Below are 25190 nucleotides of genomic sequence, written 5' to 3'. Positions count from 1 at the left end.
AACCCAAGTGGTTAGCAGGTGAAAGCAGCCTCAGCTCCATTCATCCAGACTACGACTCCAACATGTTTCGCCCCGCCCCTAGGGCTTAATAACTGGGTACAGTAATTCTCGGCTTTGACCTCTACTTCTGGCTCCACATTCCATCACTGTTCAAATATTACCACCTTCACCTCTGTAGCATCTCCAAAATATGTCCCGTCTTAACCAACCACACCAAAAGGCTCTACATTGACTCTGGTTATTTCTCGCCTCAGCTTCTGCAACTTCCTCCTAACTTGTGGTCATTGGGAAGAATTACCCCCTTACAGATAGCTAAAAAGATCAATGGTGTCAGTAGGAACTTATCTGAACAACAGGAATTGCGCATTGCTCAAGGATACCTGTCGGTTGGAAATGTAAGCATCCTCTGAAGGAACCCTAGGCTTCCATGAAATGCAGGTTGAAAAACCCTTCTCTACATCTAAACGTTGTCCAAATATTACCGCCTTCAATTCTGTAGCATTTCCAAAATATGCCCCTTCCTAACCAACACCACCAAAAAACTCCACATTGACTCCTTGGTTATTTCTTAAAACTCCCTCCTCATTGACCTACCTCTACACCAGCCGCTTAACCTTTTTAACACAGAGGAACTCTTGAAATAACTTTGCGGTCTCATGGAACCCCTGCTAATAATGACTATAGCTATTACTCATGATACATTAGTGTGATGGTCAGTGGGAAGAATGGTCCTTACACTTGTCATTGGGAAGAATTACCTCCTTACAGATAGCTAAAACGATCAATGGTGTCATTGGGAACTTATCTGAACAGCAGAAATTGCGCATTTTGCTCAAGGAACCCCTAAGCAACCTCTGAAGGAACCCTGGTTGAGGAAACCCTCCGCTGCATTAAATCGCTGTCCAATTATTACCACCTCCACCTCTGTAACCTCTCCAAAATACACCCCTTCTTAACCAACCACACCAAAATTCTCCACACTGACACCTTGGTTATTATTTTGCAATTCCCTCCTCATCGGTCTACCTCTACACCAGCTTTTCTCAACCTTCAAACAGTGGGAAGAATATTCCCTACATTTGTGGTCATTGGGAAGAACTACCCCCTTACAGATCACTAAAAAGATCAATGGTGTCAGTGGGAACTTATCTAAACAGCAGAAGTTGCTGATTGCTCAAGGAACCCCTAAGCAACCTCTGAAGGAACCCTAGGGTTCCATGGAACCCTGGTTGAGAAATCCTTCTCTACACAGACTATCATCCCTTTCAGTCTATTGTGAATGCTGCTGCCAGACTCATCCACCTTACCAACCATTCTTCTACCTTCTGCTTTTACTAGAGCTGCAAGATTAATCGTTAAAGAATGGAGATCACGATTCAACCCCACACCCAATCTTAAAAAATCATTTTCCCGATTCAGTGCAGAGTTCTTTGCTCGAGCAGATAGCTGTCCAAAAAACAAAAAAACAGGCAGCCTGCCAAGTTTCTGCTTATGGCCTGTACACACAATATAAAAATCGGACAAAAAAAAAAAAATACCACTTTCGAAGCGATCGTACGATAATCGGATCGTTGGTACAGAGCTTTCGAGAGCCGTTCATGACAGTTCATCCAATATTATCCAATCGGACAAACACAACATTTTTTCTCGTATACCAGATTGTACAATTTTCGTTTAATCAGTACAGTTGTCGCCCGAAAATACAATTGAAATACACAACACATGACATCACTTCAGATTTTTCATTCTGTCCTAAGAGAATTTCCGTAACCTCTCCATTTTCGATATGCGAATAGATGTTCGGATTGTATGGACGGGCCACTAGGTAGGGATAAAGAGAAACATTGCAACACTTAGTCCTTCAAAGGAATGAACGTCACTCTGTAAATTAGGTCAGTTTAAACACTTAAAGCAGGAGTAGGCAACTCCCTGCACTTGAAGCCTCTTTTGCCGACACTCAACTCCCTCCCCATCAGCAGAGCAGAGACTCTGCAGAATAAAATGACGGTTGTTACAATTTTTTGTCACACTGTATTTGTTCAGCGGTCTTTCAAACGCAATTTTTTGGGGGAAAAATACACTTTCGTGAGTTAAAAAAAAATAATTAAACAGTAAAGTTAGCCCAATTTCTTTGTATAATAATGTGAAAGATGTTATGCCAGGAGAATCACGATCTTTATTCTAAGCAAATTGTGATTCTCATTTTAGCCAGAATCGTGCAGCTCTAGCTTCTACCAACCCAACAAATAAAATTCAAAATTAGGGCTGAAACAACTAATCGATTAATCGACAACTAATCGATTATGAAATTAATCGATTACCATTTTCATAATCAATTAATCGCCAATAATATAATGGGGTTTAAAAAACAAAACAAAAAACTAAAAAACTAAAATGAGCCCTTTATAATACAAAAAGAGCAAATAATCGCTACTGTAAAGATTACTTTCACAGTTCTAAAGTAAAAAAAATGAACCCCTTCCAGTAGTGATTATCTGCTTTTTTTTCTATAAAGGGCTCATTTTACCACCACAGTCCGCACTGACTAATGAGAAGCGTATCTGAGGCTTCTTCTGGGTAAGGCGAGTATGGAAGGAGATGAGAAGGGAGCTATAGAGCAGAAGATCTTGAGTGGAGTGAAGAGGTTTGGTTGATACTTTGAGATGAGGTTGGTGATGTTGCTCGAGATCTGTGGATGGCTTTTTGTACGTTAGCATTTTGAGAATGTATTTACTGGGTTGGTGGAAGCCAGTGGAGGGATCGGCAAAAGAGGGGTAGGGGACACCAAGTGACCGGTAAGGTGGAAGAGTCTGGTAGCAGCATTCATAATAGGACTTCTCATTGGTCGGCACAGATACCAACTCACCAATAAGTGCTTGCCATTGCAAGCATTAAAATGGCTACTCCACTCTGGAGCTGTGTATTGTGGTGTACTGACCTCTACACGGCCAGCTTGGGGAAAAGCCCGGCCGTTATGTGCAGCAGGGTCTGGAGGGGTGGCCAGGATGATATCTGGAGTTAGATCATCTTTTTTATTTTTCATGTAAATGTAGAAAAAAAAATTAAAATGTTCTCAAATCGTAGGGTTTTATATTTTATTTATTTTTAAAAACAAGCGCAGTAAGGTCAGGGAAGATGTGTATGAGAAGAAATGTAGTACCCATTGAGATTGAGTAATTAAAGATTTTCCTGCAGCCACAATAAAAAATAAAAAACAATTAGATTGTAAGAAACGTTTGGCAGAGTAACACATCGAATTAAAAAATCTGAGATAAAAGGAGGGAAAGAATTCATTCATTGCTAATATACGGCACAATTTAATCAACAACAAAGTCTGGCAGAGAACATTGAAAATTTACTAATTAGCTCGCTAGCTGCAGGTCTTGGAAAAATCTTCCCGTGTTTGGGAGGGGCCTGATTCTCCGCCATTCCTCCTGCTTGTTGAGCAAGTTTTACATTATTATTATTATTTTTTTTTTAGGATTTTAGGTTCCAGAAGATATTGTCCCCGCCCCCCCCCCTCCCATAACATCTACAAATCCTCTCTAAAAACATGAGCATCAGGTTAACATGACAATAAAGGGCCCATTCACGCCAAATCGCAGGTAAAGCACAAAAATTGCACACAGACATCAGCTTCGGGTTGCGTAAATGTGAATGAAATTAGTACAACTGGCTTCAAATCCTGTTGTCCACCTGTAGCGAACTCGTCAAAACGCGTTTCGTCTTTTCAGGGCGTAACCATGGGGGGGCCTCTACGATTAATCCCCCAAAAAGAGCAAAATGTCTCCGTGGGAGGTTTTCTACAGGTGGAGAACAGGAGCTGAAGCCATTTTTACTCATTTCATTTGCATTTATGCAACAGGGAGTTGACTGGTATTGCACCAGTCTAGCCACATGCTGACCCAACTAACACAGGTTAGGGAGGCATTAGAGGCGGAATTATTTTTTTTTTTAAGCCATGTCACACGTTTTTGGTCATGTAGATTTCAATGTAAATGTATGAGACATTCTGCTTCTATACCGACGGATGGCAGAGCAGGAAATGACTGCCAGTGAAATATTATTACGTCTGATGCAGATGAACAATTACAGTTGTTCTAATGGAGAGGAAGCAAGCCTATTAGGTTCACCTAATGCATCTAGAAGAAGCAATGCCATATCATCGCACACAGAACAGCTTGGTATCTCGACGTGCAGGTATGGGCACATAATACAGAAATCCAGGGGCCGGGCAGACAGCTTTGTGTATCTAGAAGGATCTACAGGACATACTATCTAGTGGTACTCTACTGCAGTGTTTTCCTCAACTCCAGTCCTCAAGTCACCCCAACAGGTCATGTTTTCAGGATTTCACTCAGATGAATACGGCTGTAATAATTACTAAGGAAGTGAAACTGATCAAATCACCTGTGAAAAATAATGTTAAGCCTGAAAACATGACCTGTTGGGACACCTTGAGGACTGGAGTCGGGAAACATTGCTCTACAGTATAGACATGGGAGAAGCACACTGCATGGCATTTACATGTAGATATAGATCAGTAATGGCAACCTACATATCGCGCTACAAACAAGTTTCTTTTAAAAGAAGAACTTCAACCAGGTGCTATTGTGCCCCCCCCCCCCCCCCCCGCTCTTCTGTGGCTATCCTACGCAGATGTGCCACAGTTCTATGGGATCTGAACAAAAAATGGAAAGGAAAGTGCCACACCACTGCACAGAGGTTCAGATACAGCTTTATTCCAATAAAAGTCAGGGGGACAAGCCAGCAAGCAAACAATGCTTTTTGGGGGCCCAAAAACGTCCCCTTCATCAGAGCTTGATTGACAACAAATGTGAAAAGACTAGACGTGAACTTTTCATGGTATTCTATTCATCTGTGGAATCCTGCGCTTCACATCTGCCTACCAGTAACTGGGCTCCTGGGATGTGTGACAGGGATATCAGCTACAGCGCTACACCATATGCACTGCAGCCCTTAAAAAAAAAAAAAAAAAAAAAAAAAAGTTAGAAACCTTTCTAAAAAGAAGAAGGACAGGTAATCCAATTATGGAGGTGGGCTCAAAAACAACAAAGCCGTTTTAATGGTTAAAGACCCGCTTTAAGTACTAGGCAGGCTAAAGTGTACTAACAGAATGATCAAACAACACTTTTGACAGCACAGATATGACAGATATGGTATATTATGCACCGATTTAACCTAAATATGAAAAAACGAAGTGGGCCGGCCTTCCCCGGACCCAACACGCAGTTGGCCGGCCTTCCCCGGACCCAACACGCAGTTGGCCGGCCTTCCCCGGACCCAACACGCAGTTGGCCGGCCTTCTCTGAACAAACCGCACAGTGACTGGCCTTTCCTGGATCCAGCACTATTTATAGTCAGGGATGCCATGTCTGCAAAATGTGACAACTTTCATGAATAGTAAAAGTACTGGCAATACATACACATGCGTCATACGGTAAACAGACCCGCACCACAATGTTCCCAATAAAGCTTGGCATTTACAGTGGTGTGAAAAAGTGTTTGCCCCCTTCCTCATTTCCTGTTCCTTTGCATGTTTGTCACACTTAAGTGTTTCGGATCATCAAACCAATTTAAACAATAGTCAAGGACAACACAAGTAAACACAAAATGCAATTTGTAAATGAAGGTGTTTATTATTAAAGGTGAAAAAAAATCCAAACCATCATGGCCCTGTGTGAAAAAGTGATTGCCCCCCTTGTTAAAACATACTATAACTGTGGTTGTCCACACCTGAGTTCAATTTCTCTAGCCACACCCAGGCCTGATTATTGCCACACCTGTTCACAATCAAGGCATCACTTAAATAGGAGCTGCTTGACACAGTAAGGTCCACCAGAAGATCCTTAAAAGTTACACATCATGCCGAGACCCAAAGAAATTCAGGAACAATTGAGAAAGAAAGTAATTGAGATCTATCAGTCTGGAAAGGGTTATAAAGCCATTTCCAAAGCTTTGGGAATCCAGCGAACCACAGTGAGAGCCATTATCCACAAATGGCGAAGACCTGGAACCTTCCCAGGAGTGTCCGGCCGCCCAAAATTACCCCAAGAGCGCAGCGACGACTCATCCAAGAGGTCACAAAGACCCCACAACAACATCCAAGGAACTGCAGGCCTCACTTGCCTCAGTTAAGGTCAGCGTTCATGCCTCCACCATCAGGAAAAGACTGGGCAAAAATGGCCTGCATGGCAGAGTTCCAAGGAGAAAACCACTGCTGAGCAAAAAGAACATCAAAGCTCGTCTCAATTTCTCCACAACACATCTTGATGATCCCCAAGACTTTTGGGACAACATTCTGTGGACCGATGAGACAAAAGTGGAACTCTTTGGAAGGTGTGTGTCCAAGTATATCTGGTGTAGAAGGAACACTGCATTTCATAAAAAGAACATTATACCAACAGTAAAATATGGTGGTGGTAGTGTGATGGTCTGGGGCTGTTTTGCTGCTTCAGGACCTGGAAGACTTGCCATGATAAAAGGAACTATGAATTCTGCTGTCTACCAAGAGATCCTGAAGGAGAATGTCCGACCATCTGTTCGTGTACTCAAGCTGAAACGAACTTGGGTTCTGCAGCAGGACAATGATCCTAAACACACCAGCAAGTCCACCACCGAATGGCTGAAGAAAAACAAAATGAAGACTTTGGAGTGGCCTAGCCAAAGTCCTGACCTGAATCCTATTGAGATGTTGTGGTATGACCTTAAAAAGGCCGTTCATGCTCGAAAACCCTCTAATGTAACTGAATTAGGACAATTCTGCAAAGATGAGTGGGCCAAAATTCCTCCAGGACGCTGTAAAAGCCTCATTGCACGTTATCGCAAACGCTTAGTTGCAGTTGTTGCTGCTAAGGGTGGCCCAACCAGTTATTAGGTTTAGGGGGCAATCACTTTTTCACACAGGGCCATGATGGTTTGGATTTTTTTTCACCTTTAATAATAAACACCTTCATTTACAAATTGCATTTTGTGTTTACTTGTGTTGTCCCCGACTATTGTTTAAATTGGTTTGATGTTCCGAAACACTTAAGTGTGACAAACATGCAAAAGAACAGGAAATGAGGAAGGGGGCAAACACTTTTTCACACCACTGTATAAACAAGTGTGCAGTTTTACAGAGTGGAGAAAAACAGATCTACAGAACATTCACATCACACATAACCAAAATGCGCCAATCTTGGAAGAGCCATACACCATAACACACCAATTTGCTAGTTCCGATACAAATATATTTGGGGGCCTCCCATTTGCTCCCATGGCTGCACCCCGCACAACTACTAAATTATTAGTCAACGTGTGTCCTTCATCCAGCTTGACTTACAATAAGGCTGCTTAAGTCCTCGATTCTTTTGATAGGCAATCATAACACAGCTTTCTCCTTCACATCCACGCCAATACAATTACACAAAGCTTGTCAGTACACACCTTTACATAAGGAAGTCTGAGTAAGAAATAATGGAATCCAATAACAGCATAGTACTATAGCTCAACCACAGCTTAAAGGTATCATGTTTGGTAAACAGAGATGACAGGTCATTCGAGTATCGCTAAAGATTGTGTTACTGTACAATAATAAAAGTGTAACAATACAATAAAATCAGACAGAACACAAATGCAAGCCGGTCTGTTCTCACCCAGCAGTATAGTGGTTAATAATATATGTCATACTAGTCAGTAACGAGGATGCAGATCATTTTTCTGGTCTCCCAAGATGCAGGACAGGGTGTTCCAACCAATGATACACACACACCCCCCTGGGGGTATATATTGATGTGGTAAAGAGTACCTATCAAGGCAGCTGCTACATGTCATAGCTAAGGTCCCCAACTAGCGATGGAAGCTACCATGGTCCTTCCATCTGTGCTGCACCACAAGGAGTGGCTGGCCGTCCCTGGACCCAACCCCGCAGCCGCTGGCCGTCCCTGGACCCAACCCCGCAGCCGCTGGCCGTCCCTGGACCCAACCCCGCAGCCGCTGGCCGTCCCTGGACCCAACCCCGCAGCCGCTGGCCGTCCCTGGACCCAACCCCGCAGCCGCTGGCCGTCCCTGGACCCAACCCCGCAGCCGCTGGCCGTCCCTGGACCCAACCCCGCAGCCGCTGGCCGTCCCTGGACCCAACCCCGCAGCCGCTGGCCGTCCCTGGACCCAACCCCGCAGCCGCTGGCCGTCCCTGGACCCAACCCCGCAGCCGCTGGCCGTCCCTGGACCCAACCCTGCAGCCGCTGGCCGTCCCTGGACCCAACCCCGCAGCCGCTGGCCGTCCCTGGACCCAAACCCCGCAGCCGCTGGCCGTCCCTGGACCCAAACCCCGCAGTCGCTGGCCGTCCCTGGACCCAACCCCGCAGTCGCTGGCCGTCCCTGGACCCAACCCCGCAGCCGATGGCCATCCCTGGACCCAAACCCCGCAGTCGCTGGCCGTCCCTGGACCCAAACCCTGCAGTCGCTGGCCATCCCTGGACCCAAACCCCGCAGTCGCTGGCCATCCCTGGACCCAAACAGTTGCTGGCCTGCCCTGTTTCCAACACCTCTTATAGTCAGGAATGCCTTGTCTGCGACAGGTTACAACTGTCATGAAAAGTACTGGCAATATATACACAACATATACACATGCGTCATACAGTAAACAGACCGGCACCACAATGTTCCCAATTAAACCTGTCAATTATACAGGTATGCCGTTTTATGGAGTGCAGGAAAACCGGTCTACAGAACATTCACATCAAACATAACCAAAAGCAACAGAAAAGCCATATACTCCAACTTAGTTCAATATGATGGGTGAATTAAAAGCTAACTAAACTTGTTGAAAAGTTGATTTGTAAACTTTACATTGGGCCTGTGTGTTCCCTCAAATAATTGCCATGTAACACCTAGAGGGCTGCTGGGGAGGCACAATGTGGTAGTTGATGCGACATCCAGACTGAGCTGTGGTCTTCCAAGTGGTGTTGCAGTGACTTAAAGTTGTTTTCTGCATGAAGGTGGTGTCAGTCAAGTGACCCATTACGCTCACTGTAAGGGCTCTTTCACTGTGGAGGCAACGCCCGCTGTCCTCTGAGAAGCAACCTGCAAATTAATGCTTTTCAGGGGGCAATAGAGCAGCGGATGCAAGGCATTTAGCAGGCGATCCTGGGTGTGGGGCCATAAAATCAGGAGGTTGATCCATGGTTTTACCACCACCCACCTAAATCCTGACATTGCAGGTGGAGGGCATAGTACACATGCTGCAGGCACGATGCTTTAAGGCTGTAGCAATTTAAACTCTACACTGCCTGTAAAACGCACCCATTACAGCCAATGGGACGGTGCCACAGCCGCAAGGCAGCCACTTGCCATCCATGTGAAGAGGCCCTCAAGGAAAGGGAAGTCATTGCAGCACCACCTGGAAGATCTCAACTCAGGATTGTATGTGGCACATAGTACCAATGAAAATCCCCTGGATTTTAAATGGCAATCATTAGAGGTCACAAGGTTGGTCCAATTGATTTTTCTTGGCGTTGAGCTTTAAAGACACCTATTATGATATAAATGGTCTATACCGACTTTTTAGAACTGCAAGCTCCTTAATCCTGCTTCACCATTAAGAAAATCAAACACCAAAAACAAGCATGCAGCCAGTGTTGCACTCCTGACCTTAATTGTCTCCTTTAATGCAATTCTGACATAGTAGTCACCACAAAGAAGTGTCCACACAAATGGTAATGGTCACCGTTATTTCTCAACACATAAGTTTCAACCATTCCATAGGGTTGTCTAATGCATGGCAAAAAGAAAAGAAACAGCTGCATTCCATAGAGTCCCACCATGAAGTTTAAACAAAGCAGTTGGCTTCTGAAATGGGCCCCATCCCAAACCATGATGATCTGGCACTTTTTTTTTTTTTTTACCTCAACTGGGCTTATTTGAAGAGGTGACCTCTACAAGTAAGCCCAATAAGGGTGAAATACATCAGCCATAGTCTAGAACAGTGATGGAGAACCTTAGCACCCCAGATGTTTTGGAACTACATTTCCCATGATGCTCTGGCACTCTGCAGTGTAGTGGAGCATCATGGGAAATGTAGTTCCAAAACATCTGGGGTGCCAAGGTTCGCCATCACTGGTCTAGAAGATGGCTTCCAACATAGTCTGTGCCCTAAACCAGATGCATTGATGCATTTCACCCCAGCTGGGCTCATCTGAAGAGGTGATCTCTATGAATAAGTCAAATTAGGGTGAAACACGTCAGTCATAGTCTAACAGTTGGTTTTCAACATAGTCCACCTTCTAAGAATAAGAATAGTGTAGCGGGTGGCTTTCAACATAATCCGTGCCCTAAACTATGTGCCTTGATGCGTTTCACCCCGACTGGGCTTATCTGAAGAGGCGACCTCTAAAAATAAGCCCAATTAAAATGAAACACGTCAGGCATAGTCTAGCAGTTGGCTTCCAACATAGTCCGCACCCCAAGACAGAAGTCTTGAAGCATTTTACCACGACTGGGCTTATCTGAAGAGATGACCTCTATGAGTAGGCCCAATAAGGATGAAACATGTCAGCCATAGTCTATCAGTTGGTTTCTAACATAGTCCACCTTCTACGAATAAGAATAGTCTAGAGCAGTGGTGGCGAACCTTGGCACCCCAGATGTTTTGGAACTACATTTCCCATAATGCTCCTGCACTCTTCAGTGTGGTTGAGCATCATGGGAAATGTAGTTCCAAAACATCTGGAGTGCCAAGGTTCGCCATCACTGGTCTAGAGGATGATTTCAACATAATCCGCACCCTAGGCCATGTGCCTTGATGCATTTCACTGCTACTGGGCTTATCTGGAGAGGTGACCTCTACGAATAAGCCCAATTAGTGTGAAACACATCAGCCATAGTCTAGCAGTTGGCTTCTAACATTGTCCGTACCCCAAGCCGGGCGCCTTAATGAATTTCACCCTGACTGGGCTTATCTAAAGAGGTGACCTCTACGAATAAGCCCAATTAGGGTGAAATGCATCATGGTTTAAGATAGGCAATAGGTCATAAGCTATCTGTGACAAGCAGGATGAGCTCCTAAAGCCAGCAATCAGTGTGGAGGGGGACTCAGGGAATATACTCAGGACTCGGACTGGTGCAGTCTTTTCTTTGTGTGCACACCTAAAGCGTACCACATTTGCAGGAACTTACCTTTCTGGCAATGTTCGGCTGACCAGCAGCGGTATGAAAATTCATTGTCAATCACGGTTTTCTGGCAAATTGGCTTATCTTCCATAGTGCCAGGACACATATCTCCACAGTCCTTTGGTGGTTTATTCCCGACAATGTAGTTGTTGTAGACCGCTTCCAGGACCAGCGACCAATCCACGGTAGAAAGGTAGCACAAGTCGGAGTTCTTTTCGATCCTTATAGCACCACGTGTAATATTCCGCAAGCTGTACAGCCCAATCTCCTTTAGGTCCGTCATCTCGAAGATAACCAAGGCGTAGTTGTAGAACAGAATGCGGCCACGGATGACAGTGAGGTTGGGAAAAAGGTCGCTCAGACTCTCCAGGCCTGACACCCGGAAAAGCAGTAAATAATCCGTAATCACTGTGAGCTTGGGAAAACGCAAGTTCCGGAAATCTTCAACCTTTGCGGTGGAGATGAGTAAAATCTGGAGGTAGCCTTCAATCACGACACAGTCTTCCAGCTCCTTAAGTTCACTTACATTGTTGCGTATGTCCATGCTGTTGCTGCATACTGTGGGCAACATAAAAATTATAAAATTAGATATACAATGCGGTTTTCAAACAAATCAAATACCAATTTCACTGTTACAGCATTAGAAGATAATCTGTTGCTAAAAGGGGCTGAAAGTAGAACAAAAGTTTTGAAAAGAGTGGAGAGGGTAAGAACATCTTGGTTCCTGGAAAATGGTGCCGCCCCTCGTGTCCAGGTTCCCCTTCCTTCTGCTTCCCAGACCCCCCCGTGTTCTACCCTTCCCTTTAGAGTTTTGCCGGCTTCCCCTCTTTTCCTTTCCTGCTGCAGAGTATCATTTCAGGATGGGGAGCGGGGAAGGGGTTGGTAAATACCCCGTTTCCCCTAAAATAAGACCTAGCGTGATTGTCGACGATGGCTGCAATATAAGCCCTACCCCCCAAATAAGCCCTAGTTAAAGTCCATCTATGTCTTATTCTCAGGGTAGGGCTTATTTTCGGGGAAAGAGGGTGGGGCTTATTTGGGGGGGTAGGGCTTATATTGCAGCCATCACCGACACTCACGCTAGGTCTTATTTTAGGGGAAACAGGGTATGTAATTTACCAGCTGCTTCCTTTTCTGAATGAACTTCCTTTTTCCTCAAATCACTTTCAAGGGCTCAGGAGGGAGACATTAGGGGTCTGTTTATGCCTCCGATATTTTCACCAAAGCACCCCCAACAGAGCTATTAAGATTGTAAAAAAAAATAATAATAATATGATAAAAAGGCCCCTCCCCCATCACAGAGAGAATACTTTGCAATAATAAAAAAAAAAAAATGCAAAGTATATTCTGATTGGATGAGTTGTCGTCGCCCTGCCTCTCCACCTCTACCAATCAGAGATGGCTTTCCATTCATTGAGAAAATGCAAAACAGATCTCTAAATGGCAAGCAGCCGGCCTCCTGTGTTCACAATGCAGCAGTGTCGCCACTCAGCATGAGACCTGGAAGCTCATAGGAGGTCACTATTGTAGTGATGTCTGCTACCGTGATTTCCAGTTTATAGAGCAAGTGACAAATACAAGGTCTGCGGGCCAAATCTGACCATGCAGGCCATTTCATGTGGCCCTTGCACCTCTACGGCAACCCCCCCTCCCATCTCCACCCCCACCTCGTCTCAGCAGTCAGTAGCGGCAAGACAGAATGGCTCCTCCAGATCCTGCATTTCTCTGTGCAGCCGCAGAAGCGATAGGCTATGCCCTTCCGCCCATCCTCTTCCCCGCCTCAGGAGTCGGCAACAAAGAAGAGGGGCAGAACCCCTGGTACAGATTCTGTGCGACCGCAGCACCCCCTTGTCTCCGCCTACCCTGGTGTTGTCATTCAGCAAACTCCAGCCCTCTCTTGGTCCTCCTCCAGACCCTGCACTCTGCTTTCCAGCTCCGCCCCCAGCTTCTTCTCAGCAGCAACACAAGGTAAAGGGGGGGGGGGGTGGTGGCACTATGATGCAAGGGAGGGTGGGGCACTTTTGACATCTAATGTAAGGAGGGTGCGCTAGATATCTAGTCTTACAGATACTAATGGCCCGTTGAGGGCAACCATAATGCGAATGTGGTCCGCAATGAAATGGAGTTTGACACCCCTGATGTAGAGGGATCCCACCGGTATGGAATGTGCATAGTTATCTTTGTGCAAGCTGGCCCAATGTAACTATATAAAAATATTACTGTATTTATTTCACCCTGAAAATCGGGGGCAAATAGTGTGCGTGTTATACATCGATACTGCAATTTGGGCTGCCTAGGAGGGGGGGGGGGGGGCGGAGGAGCGCCATCAGATTACATACAGCGAGAATCTCCCGTTTACTCGGCGGCCTCTGTAATAGGAAGTCCCGTCTCCTGGGCAGTCATTGGACCAGTGTTCTGTCTATAATAGAAGCCGGTCCAGGAGGCGGACTTTGTATTAAAGCATACAGGAGATTCTCGCTGTATGTAATCTGACGTTACTCGTCCCACCCCCCTTCCTGTCCTCTCAGAGGCAGCAGTAATCTAAAGGGAGGCTGCAGATGGGCATTGATCAAGCTGCACTGATGGGCAATGGGGAGGCTGCAGCTGGGCATTGATCAGCCTGCATTGATGGGTATTTGTGAGGCTACAGATGGGCATTGATCAAGCGGCATTGATGGACAATTGTGATGCTGCAGATGGACATTCATCAGGCTGCATTGATGGGCAATTGTGAGGCTGCAGGTGGGTATTGATGGGAAATCTAGAGGCTGCAAATGGATATTCATCAGCCTGCATTGATGGGCAATTGTGAGGCTGTAGCTGGGCATTGTTTAGGCTGCATTGAAGAGCAATTGTGAGGCTGCACATGGGTATTGATCAAGCTGCATTGATGGGCAATGGTGAGGCTGCAGATGGGCAATGGTGAGGCTGCATTGATGGGAAATTGTGAGGCTGCAGATGGCATTGAGTAGGCTGCATTAATGGGCAATAGTAAGGGTGCATTGATGGGCAATTGAGAGGCTGCAGATGGGCATTGTTTAGGCAGCACATGGGCATTGATCAAGCTGCATTGATGGGCAATGGTGAGGCTGTAGATGGGCATTGATCAGGCTGCATCGATGGACAATTGTGAAGCTGCAGATAGACATTCATCAGGCTGCATTGATGGGAAATTGTGAGGCTGCAGGTGGGCATTGATGGGAAATCTTAAGGTTGCAGATGGACATTCATCAGCCTGCATTGATGGGCAATTGTGAGGCTGTGGCTGGGCATTGTTTAGGCTGCATTGAAGGGCAATGGTGAGGCTGCATTGATGGGCAATGGTGAGGCTGCATTGATGGGCAATGGTGAGGCTGCATTGATGGGCAATGGTGAGGCTGCATTGATGGGCAATGGTGAGGCTGCATTGATGGGCATTCATAAGTCTGCACTGATGGGCATTGTTTAGGGCAATTGTGAGGCTGCATATGGGCATTGATCAAGCTGTACTGATGGGCAATTGTGAGGCTGCAGATGGGCAATGGTGAGGCTGCATTGATAGGAAAATGTGAGGCTGCAGATGGCATTGAGCAGGCTGCATTGGTGGGCAACGGTGAGGCTGCATTGATGGGCACTGACCCTTATTTTGCTTCAAAGTTCTTTATTTCAACTTTATGTTTTTGTTCCTGAAACTTCCCTCCTAAATGAAGGTGCGTGTTATACGACGATAAATACGGCAGTTTTCAAGCGCTGCAGCATTTTTTATTTTATTTTTATACTAGGAGGCCATCGTTCTACTTTAAGTTTCCCTTTCTATACCCGGACAATGAATAGGTTAATACAACACACTAGAGCCAGCCTTCCTACTTCCTACCAAAACACTTTTTTTTCCTGCACAGTTTATAAAAGCAGCTTTATCCAGATTGCTCATACTCGCAGCAGACAGAGTGGATTACACAACAACCGGGCTTTTTTGTGCCCCTAGGTAAAGTTTTTTTTTTTCTTCTGTGAATGCAGCTGCTTTAAATTCTCAGTTTTACTATTTTTTATTTTTTTTTAAATCATCAATACAAAAATTTTTGTCCAGTACCTCCAATAATAAATACGCCGTAAAGAGAAAAATAGAATGCCTTTCCAGCAAGAGATTTTGATTACTGCAGTGCTCACCTTAAAGTGGAACTTTGCCCATAAAAACTTGATAAAAAAATAAAAATAAATGAATGTTCTTTAGCAAGGAACTCACATTCCTCATTAATATGCTACCAAAATTGGCATGTGCTGCAAATTGCCTCCAGCATTCTTCTTGCTGTAGTCCGCCATTTTGCTGAAACCCAGAGCCCCTGAGCAGCAGTAAATAAAAAAAGTGGAACTAAACTCATTGATTTAATGGTTTAAAATAAAAAATAAAAAATTAAAAAAAAATTGTGATGCCACGTACACACGATCAGAATTTCGGTCAGAAAAAACTCTGATGGTTTTCCCAACGGAACTCCGACTGGATTTTTCTCAAGCCGTCTTGCATACACACAGACACACCAAATTCCGACCACCAAGAACGCAATGACGTACAACACGTACGACGGGACTAGAAAAAAACAAGTTCAATAGCCAGTAGCTAATAGCTTCCATATCGTAGTTGAATCTGAGCATGCGCAAATTTTTGCACGTCGGAATTGCATACACACGATCGGAAATTCCGAGAATGTGTTTCCGTCGGGAAAATTGAGAACATGATCTCAAAATTTTTGCTGGCGGGAATTCTGCCAGCTAAATTCCGATGGAGCATACACACGGTCGCATTTTCCGATGAAAAGCTCTAATCTGTCTTTTGCTGGCCGAAATTCCGATCGTGTGTATGCGGCATTACATTCCCCGGAACGCTGGGATTGCCAACCGTCGCATGACCTTGTGTACTCAACCTGTCAAGCCAGCCAATGGCTGGCATCATAACTGATCGCATGTGCATTGAAGATCAAACAGAAGCAGCTTTCTTGGGCTGAACGGAAGAAAAAAAAAAAAAGGTCTGCACACCAAAAAAAAATCATCCAACGCGTTTATTTCTAAAACATGACACTTGACAGCCACAAGGACAAGGTTACAGGACCCAGGAGGTGACGCAATGAACAGTGCTTCTTCCAAAGCTTTCTTGGGCTGTCAGCAGATCGGCCTCTACAAATTCCACAAGATCCGCAGTGATATCATTTTATAGGCAGTGGGAGAGGTGTCTCCCTCCCCCCCCCCCCCCCACACACACTCAACCCCATTAATCCTGACGCTTTATGGTTGTCTCCGAGCTTACCAGACCCGTTGTAAGCAATGAGACGATCCATTCCCTCTGTTGCTTGGGCAGGAAGTCAAGTGAGGGCAAGATAGACCCCACTCGGCTCTATGCCCTTGGAGGACCGGAGCGACCTCCGACGTCACTTCCGCCTCTCGGCCTTCAAAAGGGATGGATTTTCTTTTCCCTTAATGGCAAAAATGTTATTTTTATTTTTTGCTTTAAAAAAAAAATAATAATAAAAAATAAAAAAAATCCTTCCCCCACAAATAGAGCTTTCTTTTGGTGACATTTGATCACCTCTGCGGTTTTTCTCTACAAAATAAAACCAAAAAATAAATAAAGGACAATTTTGAAAAAGAAAACAAATTTACTTTCTGCTATAAAACAAATCCAATAAAAGAATGTAAAAAAAATAAAATAAATAAATAATGAATTTCAATTTAGGCCAGGGGTCTCAAACTGGCGGCCCTCCAGCTGTTGCGAAACTGCAAGTCCCATGAGGCATTGCAAGGCTGACAGTTACAAGAGTGACTCACGCAGACAGAGGCATGATGGGACTTGTAGTTTCGCAACAGCTGGAGGAGCCGCCAGTTTGAGACCCCCAATTTAGGCCAATATGTATTCTGCTGCATATTTTTGGTAAAAAAATAACAAAAAAATCCCAATAAGCGTATATTGATTGATTTGCACAAAAGTTACCGCATCTACAAACTATCGGATAGATTTATGGGTTTTTTTATTTTTTTTTACACTAGTAATGGCTGCGATCAGTGATTTTTGACTGTGAAATTGAAGAGGACAAATCTGAAACCAAGTGACACTTTTTGGGGACCGGTGACACCAATACTGTGGTCAGTGCCAAAATAAAAATGCACCGTCACTGTACTGACAGGGAAGGGGTTAACACCAGGGGGCGATCAAAGGGTTAAACGTGTTCCCTGGGAGCGCTTGCTAACTCTGGGGAAATGTGCTTTGACTAGGGGAAAGCGGGAACACCATTCTGTTCGCCTCGGGAATGATCGGTGGGTCCCGGCAGACCCCGATTGGCTCCCGCTGTATCCAATCACAATGTGCACGCCCCAGACTCAAACCAGACAGAAATCAATCACTTACATACTCAGGTTGGAAAAAAAAAAAAGACAAGTCCATCTAGTTCAACCATAAAAAAAAAAAAAAAAAAAAAAAAAAAATAATTATAATAATAATAATAATATGTAAAATAAATACAGGTACGTGATTTTGCGCTTAAGGGCCGTCCTGCTGCAGTATATGTATGTGGGGCGGCCCTTAAGCGGTTAAAGTGCTACTAAACCCACAACAGTAAAATCAGCCTGTATATGCAGTAAAGCATGCATGTTAGAGTTAGAGTTCTGCATTGTGTAAAAAGACTGATTTATCCTGTCTCCTCCGGACCTTCCCTTCTTCCAAAGTCCCCAATAAATCTCCTGATTGCACAGAGGCCAGGGGACAAGCTGCACATGCTCAGTTTGGTGTGTACTGCTAAAGATTTTTGTTTTTTTTTCCCCTTGGATGAGCGCATTTGATTAGCACAGGGCCAATCAGCACTGTCCAGACAGAAGAGTCAGGGGTCCTGCAGCCTCAAAGGACAGTCAGGGGAGAATGAAAACTCCTCCTATAAGCTTATAACCACTTCAGCCCCGGAAGAATTTACCCCCTTCCTGACCAGGCCGTTTTTTGCCATCCGGCACTGCATCGCTTTAAATGTTAGTTGCGTGGTCGTGCGATGTTGTACCCAAAAATGTAAGAATTGATGTCCTTTTTTTCCCCCCGCCACAAACGGAGCGTTTTTTTTTTCCCTTGGAGGAGCGCATGTGATCAGCACAGGGCCAATCAGCACTGTCCAGACAGAGGGTCAGGGGTCCTGCAGCCTCACAGGTCAATCAGGGGAGAATGAAAACTCTTCCTACAAGCATTAACCAGACAGCAATAGAAGTCACAAGACTGCTATATACTGCTGATAAGAAAAGTTATTTAGGCATTTATATTTACTAAAATAGTTGCATTTCCATCCTCTGTGTTCTGTGGGAGAACAGATATAGCGAATGCAGGCTCCTGGGTTTAGTAACATTTAGGTTGGGTTCACACTATCTGTGGCGCGGCTCGGAGCAGGGGGTCCGGTGGGTCCTCGTTTACCATTTCAGCTCTGCATTCAGGCTAAAATTCGGACCTGAAAACGGAGCCAAAGACGCCCAGGAACCCTTCCCTGCAGTGCGCTCTGCGGCCACCCCGGACATGTGTGAACAGGCTCCATGGAGAGGCAGTCACCGTCTCCCAATTTGCGTTATTGTGAACCCAGCCTAAAAGTATATTTTCGTTAAGCACCCCTCCTATCCAGACCAATTTTCGGCTTTCCGCGCTGTCGCATTTTGAATGGCAATTGCGTGGTCATACAAAATTGTACCCAAAAGACATTTTTATTTCCCCCCCCCCCCCACACACAAATAGAGCTTTCTTTTGATGGTAATTGATCACCTCTGCAGTTTTTATTAAAATATTTTTTTTAGAATATATATATATATATATATATATATATATATATATATATATATATATATATATATATATATATATATATATATATATATATATATAGTTTTTTTTTGTCATAAGAATTTTAAAACAGGTACATTTTCTCCTTCATTGATGTAAGCTGATAAGGCAGCACTGATGGGTGGCAGTGATGGGCGCCACTGATGGGTGGCAATGGCAGGTGGCACAGTTGAGGCATAATTGCCTCTTCCTCTTCGGGACCGATGTCCAATGCAGATGAGCCGTTGATGGTCTCTTTTTTTTTCTCCTCACGCTGACAGATTACCAAGCTTTTGTTTACATCATGTGTGATTGGCTGACAGCTGATCACATGGTAAGGAGCTGGGACGGGGTCAGATCAGTGATCACCCGAGTCTCAGTGATCACAGCGCAATCCATGCGTGCCCTGCAGGGAGCGTGCACAGGGGAGGCCGGCATATGCCCGGAAATTCAGGTCCGCGCTGTGGTCGTCATACGGCTATGGTGTGGACGCCAAGAGGTTAAATGCAAGCAGCAGTAGTGCATTTACGTTTTGTGTTGCCCTAGGCCAGACTAAACTCGTATGCCCCCTAATTTAAATATGGCCCACCCCTTCCTGTCAAGGCCACACCCTTTGCTGTTCAGGACATGCCCTGAAATTTTCGAGCGGGGACACTAGTTCTGAGGACCGGGGGGGGGGGGGGGAAATCCCCTTAATTTGCATAGATTTCCTCTCACTTCCTGTTTGGCTATGGGGCAAGAAGTGAAGGGAAATCTCTGCAATGGGACAGGAATGGTAAAAAAATAAACTGACAGAGGCTATAACTTTTTTTTTTTTTCCATTTTAGAGAGAGTAAAAGAAAGTGTTGCCTAGAATTCTACTTTAAGCACAAATTTCTGATAATTTTATGGCGAGAACTAAGAAAACATGCCAATGGTGCAGCAGAAAATTTAGTACGGTGAGGAAGGTTTGTGGTCCAGTATGATAGTACAGTCAAAATTAGAAGTGGCGCTTCCCCCCCCCCCCCCACAGTTGCGAAATGCCTGCCGCCCACCCGCATACCGGAAGCAGTGCAGCCACTTTATGGGGGCGCTAGACTAATTTGCCCCTCAGCCCAGTCCACCTCATAAGACTGGCACTACACCAACAGTGTATCGCAGGCCGGAGGGGACTCTTTCCGTGCTGCCCCCCCCCCCCGTAAAGTGCTGCCCTAGGCCTTGGCCTTGTCAGCCTAGGCCAGGATACAGCGTTGGCAAGCAGTACAAGTACCTGGTATTGACTTGGCATCAGCCTCTTGCAGCCCCGTGCAACAAATGTGAGAGACAGCAGCACAAGGAGTTAATCAGTTCAAGTGCTGAGAAGACGCATGCCGACAGGAGGATAGAGCCGAGTGTCAGAGAGAGAGAGGAGCTCACCGCTGTCCTGCTTCTCTTTTCACAGGCTGGAACAGGTCTGGGACAACCTGGGCTCAGATGAAGTGGATCAGCCCATCAGACCGCTAGAACATCTAGCAGGAGAAAAAAGTCGTACGGAGGAAATCAGTGGACTGAAGGTGCAAATTGTTGGCCGGAGCTCCACTTTAAAGCGAAACAAAAAACTAAAATGTGAATCAATTACCAACTTGTGATCACAAACGACAGACAGAATTGATTAACTATTAGACAAGGAGAAACACGATGTCCCCGTCATCCCCCTATAATCTATGGAAGATGTGCTAGAACTAAAAATTCAGGATAATGTGAAATTCACATCCTGTTCTTCACACTGCAGGATGCTCTGCTCTGCGCGCGGCACCCGGAGTGGGTGGCATATTATGACAGAACAACCTTTCCTTTAACTGTGATAATAATATTTAAGCTGTTTTTTTTTTTTTTTCCCTGCTAGTAACTGTCTGTATCGGTAGAGGAAGGCAGGAAATTGCCAGCAGTTTGTACACAGAGATCGCTCGTCTTGGCTTTGCCTATTGATACCGGCATGCTACAGGTGCCGAGACATCAAGAGGAAGACCCTCGAGACGCAACCTACAACCGCCAATTCTAAAAAACGGGGTCAGACGGATCAGCGACACATTTCAGTCATTCAGCAAGACGCTCGCCTCCATGGAGAAACAGGTTTCTAGAAAAAAAGGATGAGAGGGACTCGAAGAATCAGGAGGAGCACCAACAGGTCTATAAATCGGCACAAATGCTAGAACGTGTTTTTGGCAGAACTGAAGACGAAATGTACCACCACACAACCAAAAAAGGTATATAGACCTCCTATTGGAATCAAGGAACACAGCTGAACACCGGAGCTTTACCTTATACCCCTTTCTGGAGACTATCATCTAAAGCAGCCTTTCTCAACCTTTCCAACACAGAGGAACCCTTGAAATAGTTCTCTGGTCTCGGGGAACCCCTGCTAAAAATAAGAAATCTACAACTCATAATACATTAGTGTGATGGTCAGTGGGAAGAATGGTCCTTACACTTGTGGTCATTGGGAAGAATTACCTCCTTACAGAGAGCTAAAAAGATCTGTGGTGTCAGTGGGAATTTATCCGAGAGGCAGAAATTGCCCAATGCTGAAGAAACCCCTACAACCTCTGGAGGAACCCTAGTGTTCCATGGAACCCTGGTTGAGAATCACTGATCTAAAGCGACTTGCCTTTTTTGGCGGCTCTCAGGGAGCATTACCTTCCACATACTACCTTTGCATGGGATTTACCTACCTCTACCACTTACCCTCCTCTCCATATCAGGGTCCATCCTAAAAGATACCCCCATCCCTCACTTGTACTCAAGGAACACAGCTGAACACCTGAGCTTTACCTTCGACCCCTTTCTGAAGCCTATCATCTAAAGTGATGTTTTTAGTTGCCCTCAAGGAACAGTCCTTCCAGATCCTTCCTTCCCATAGGATTAATTTACCCCTTATCACTTACCCTCCCCCTCCATTCCAGACCCCATCCTGGATGTCACAGATCGCTCCCCCTTGTAATAAAGGAACACAGCTGAACATCTTAGCTTTACCTTATACCCCTTTCTGGAGCCTATCATCTAAAGCAACGTGCCTTTTTTTGGCGGCTCTCGGGAAGCAGTTCCCTACACATCCTACCTTTGCATAGGATTTACCTACCCCTACCCCCTACCCTCCTCTCCATATCAGTGCCCATCCTAAATGTTGCAGATATCTCACCCCTCACTTGTACTCCAGGAACACAGCGGAACATCTGAGCTTTACCTTAGACCCCTTTCTAGAGCCTAACATCTAAAGTAGCATGCTCTTGTTTAGTGGGGGGGGGGGGGGGAAGAGGCCACAATAGAGGAAAGGGGGGTGGGGACGCAACTATAGAGGAAAGGGGGGTGGGGACGCAACTATGGAGGAAAGGGGGGTGGGGACGCAACTATGGAGGAAAGGGGGGTGGGGACGCAACTATGGAGGAAAGGGGGGTGGGGACGCAACTATGGAGGAAAGGGGGGTGGGGACGCAACTATGGAGGAAAGGGGGTGGGGACGCAACTATGGAGGAAAGGGGGGTGGGGACGCAACTATGGAGGAAAGGGGGGTGGGGACGCAACTATGGAGGAAAGGGGGGTGGGGACGCAACTATGGAGGAAAGGGGGGTGGGGACGCAACTATGGAGGAAAGGGGGGTGGGGACGCAACTATGGAGGAAAGGGGGTGGGGACGCAACTATGGAGGAAAGGGGGGTGGGGACGCAACTATGGAGGAAAGGGGGGTGGGGACGCAACTATGGAGGAAAGGGGGGTGGGGACGCAACTATGGAGGAAAGGGGGGTGGGGACGCAACTATGGAGGAAAGGGGGGTGGGGACGCAACTATGGAGGAAAGAGGGGTGGGGACGCAACTATGGAGGAAAGGGGGTGGGGACGCAACTATGGAGGAAAGGGAGGTGGGGACGCAACTATGGAGGAAAGGGGGGTGGGGACGCAACTATGGAGGAAAGGGGGGTGGGGACGCAACTATGGAGGAAAGGGGGGTGGGGACGCAACTATGGAGGAAAGGGGGGTGGGGACGCAACAATGGAGGAAAGAGGGGTGGGGACGCAACAATGGAGGAAAGGGGGGTGGGGACGCAACTATGGAGGAAAGGGGGGTGGGGACGCAACTATGGAGGAAAGAGGGGTGGGGGCGCAACAATGGAGGAAAGGGGGGGGCGCAACAATGGAGGAAAGGGGGGGGCGCAACAATGGAGGAAAGGGGGGGGCGCAACAATGGAGGAAAGGGGGGGGCGCAACAATGGAGGAAAGGGGGGGGCGCAACAATGGAGGAAAGGGGGGGCGCAACAATGGAGGAAGGGGGGGCGCAACAATGGAGGAAGGGGGGGCGCAACAATGGAGGAAGGGGGGCGCAACAATGGAGGAAGGGGGGCGCAACAATGGAGGAAGGGGGGCGCAACAATGGAGGAAGGGGGGGGGCGCAACAATGGAGGAAGGGGGGGGGGGCGCAACAATGGAGGAAGGGGGGGGGCGCAACAATGGAGGAAAGGGGGGGGCGCAACAATGGAGGAAAGAGGGGGGCGCAACAATGGAGGAAAGGGGGGGGCGCAACAATGGAGGAAAGGGGGGGGCGCAAAAATAGAGGAAGGGGGGGGGCGCAAAAATAGAGGAAGGGGGGGGGCGCAAAAATAGAGGAAGGGGGGGGGGGCGCAAAAATGGAGGAGGGAGAGAGTGGAGGAGGGAAAGCAAGAATGTGGGAGGGAAAGGGGGTAAAACAAGAGTGGAGAAAAGAAGGAAGAGCAGGATAAAATGAGGCCAAGAAAGGAGCGAAGGAGGAGGATAAAAAGGGTAAAAAAAAGGGGGGAAGGGGGGGGAGGCTTGTTCCTAAAGCTGTGTCCTGCATCTCTAATATATTTTAGGAATGCTCTTCAGTATCATTACTATGAAGCGAAGACACTCCCCAATGTAATTGCATACAAGTCTATGGAAATAAAAATACATTGATATATCCAAGCACTGCCACACACTCAGGCAAGCGTTGGTGAAAAGGCCTCCCTTCTCCAGCCTCCAGGAGAGGCTGACCTCAGACTGAAGTCACAGGAAGTGCTGCCCCATTCTGTCCTTCTGCTTCTTCAATGGGTGCTTTTATGTGGAGCATCCAATCAGAACATAGCCATAACAAATCCAGCAATCAGTCTATGAATGAGGGAGGGGGCTGGGTTCATACAGGGGGGTCAGTACAGTCCTTTCTTCCAAGCCCTCTCAGGAATGAAAGGAATTCGGGGTATTTTGCATTATTTTCTGAGTGGGGGGAGGAAGAGGATGGCTGAGGAAATAACCCTTTGGCTTCAGGGCTTTTCTCTGCTCAAAAGCACTTTGTCACAGACAGATCCGGCAACACAGAACAATAAACATGAGATGATCAGAATAAGCAGCACATATATCTGCGCTCCTAAATCATCCCGCACAGGCTGCTCAAAATCTGAAATAGAGATCCTTCAAAGATTACATCTACTATAAGGGAAAAAAAAAAAAAACACACACCAGAACACAAACAAGCATGTGGGTGTGTAGCATACTAAACTGGAGTAAAATGGCAACATCATAATGCATCGCCAGGCTTCACGGTTTATTCGCTATGGGATATCATCTCATAGTTTTCTGCCAGGCCTCCATTTCTTATCCAAGTTTTGAAGTTTAAAACTTTACTGCTACTTGTACGCTACGGGCCAAAACAACTGGTCAAACATCAGTAGAATTCCACTTGAAATTTTTCACTCTCCGAACATTCCATTCAATCAATGTTCTAATGCCCAGTGGTTGGCCAAACCGATACTGGTTTTCAACCACACCGAAGAAAAATTTGAATGGAGCAGGACGGATAACATCTCCAACATCGCCAAGACCTCCTGCTCTACTGCCCTCTTGTTGCCTTCCTCCCATGCCAATCTCCAGGACTTCTCCCGAGTCTCTCCCTATCCTCTGCAACTCCCTACACCAACCTGTCCGACTATCTCCTACTCTGTCCACCTTTACGCAATCCTTGAAAACCCAGCTCTTTAGAGAGGACTATCCTGTCTCTACCCAAAAGCATGAAAAGATTTGTCCATCAGCATTACCCCCACAGTTGTTGCCATTTGAATCACTTAACCCACCCTCAGATTGTAAATTCTATTGAGCAGGGCCCTCTGAACCTTCTTGTAAAGCTGGCTATAGACGGGTAGAATTTCAAACAAGAATTCTTAGGAATTAAAGAAGTGGAAAATGTCTATCAAATGGTCGTATATCAT

The 25190-nt window shown here is 46.1% G+C and overlaps 1 protein-coding gene across 1 annotated transcript in view; it reads right to left on the bottom strand.

Annotated features, from left to right (window-relative positions):
- LOC143961085 (insulin-like growth factor 1 receptor) overlaps positions 1-25190 on the bottom strand; it is a 294645-nt gene that overhangs the window by 237503 nt on the left and 31952 nt on the right. Inside the window, exon 2 of the mRNA XM_077470236.1 lies at positions 11179-11730. Coding sequence (XP_077326362.1) covers positions 11179-11730 — 552 coding nt within the window. The remainder of the gene's footprint in view (positions 1-11178; positions 11731-25190) is intronic.

This window comes from Lithobates pipiens, unplaced genomic scaffold, assembly GCF_037356315.1.
Source record: "Lithobates pipiens isolate NorthernLeopardFrog02 unplaced genomic scaffold, aLitPip1_a1.2 Scaffold_8, whole genome shotgun sequence".
In the NCBI taxonomy this organism is placed as follows: domain Eukaryota; kingdom Metazoa; phylum Chordata; class Amphibia; order Anura; family Ranidae; genus Lithobates; species Lithobates pipiens.
This window is presented reverse-complemented; position numbering and strand designations above follow the sequence as displayed.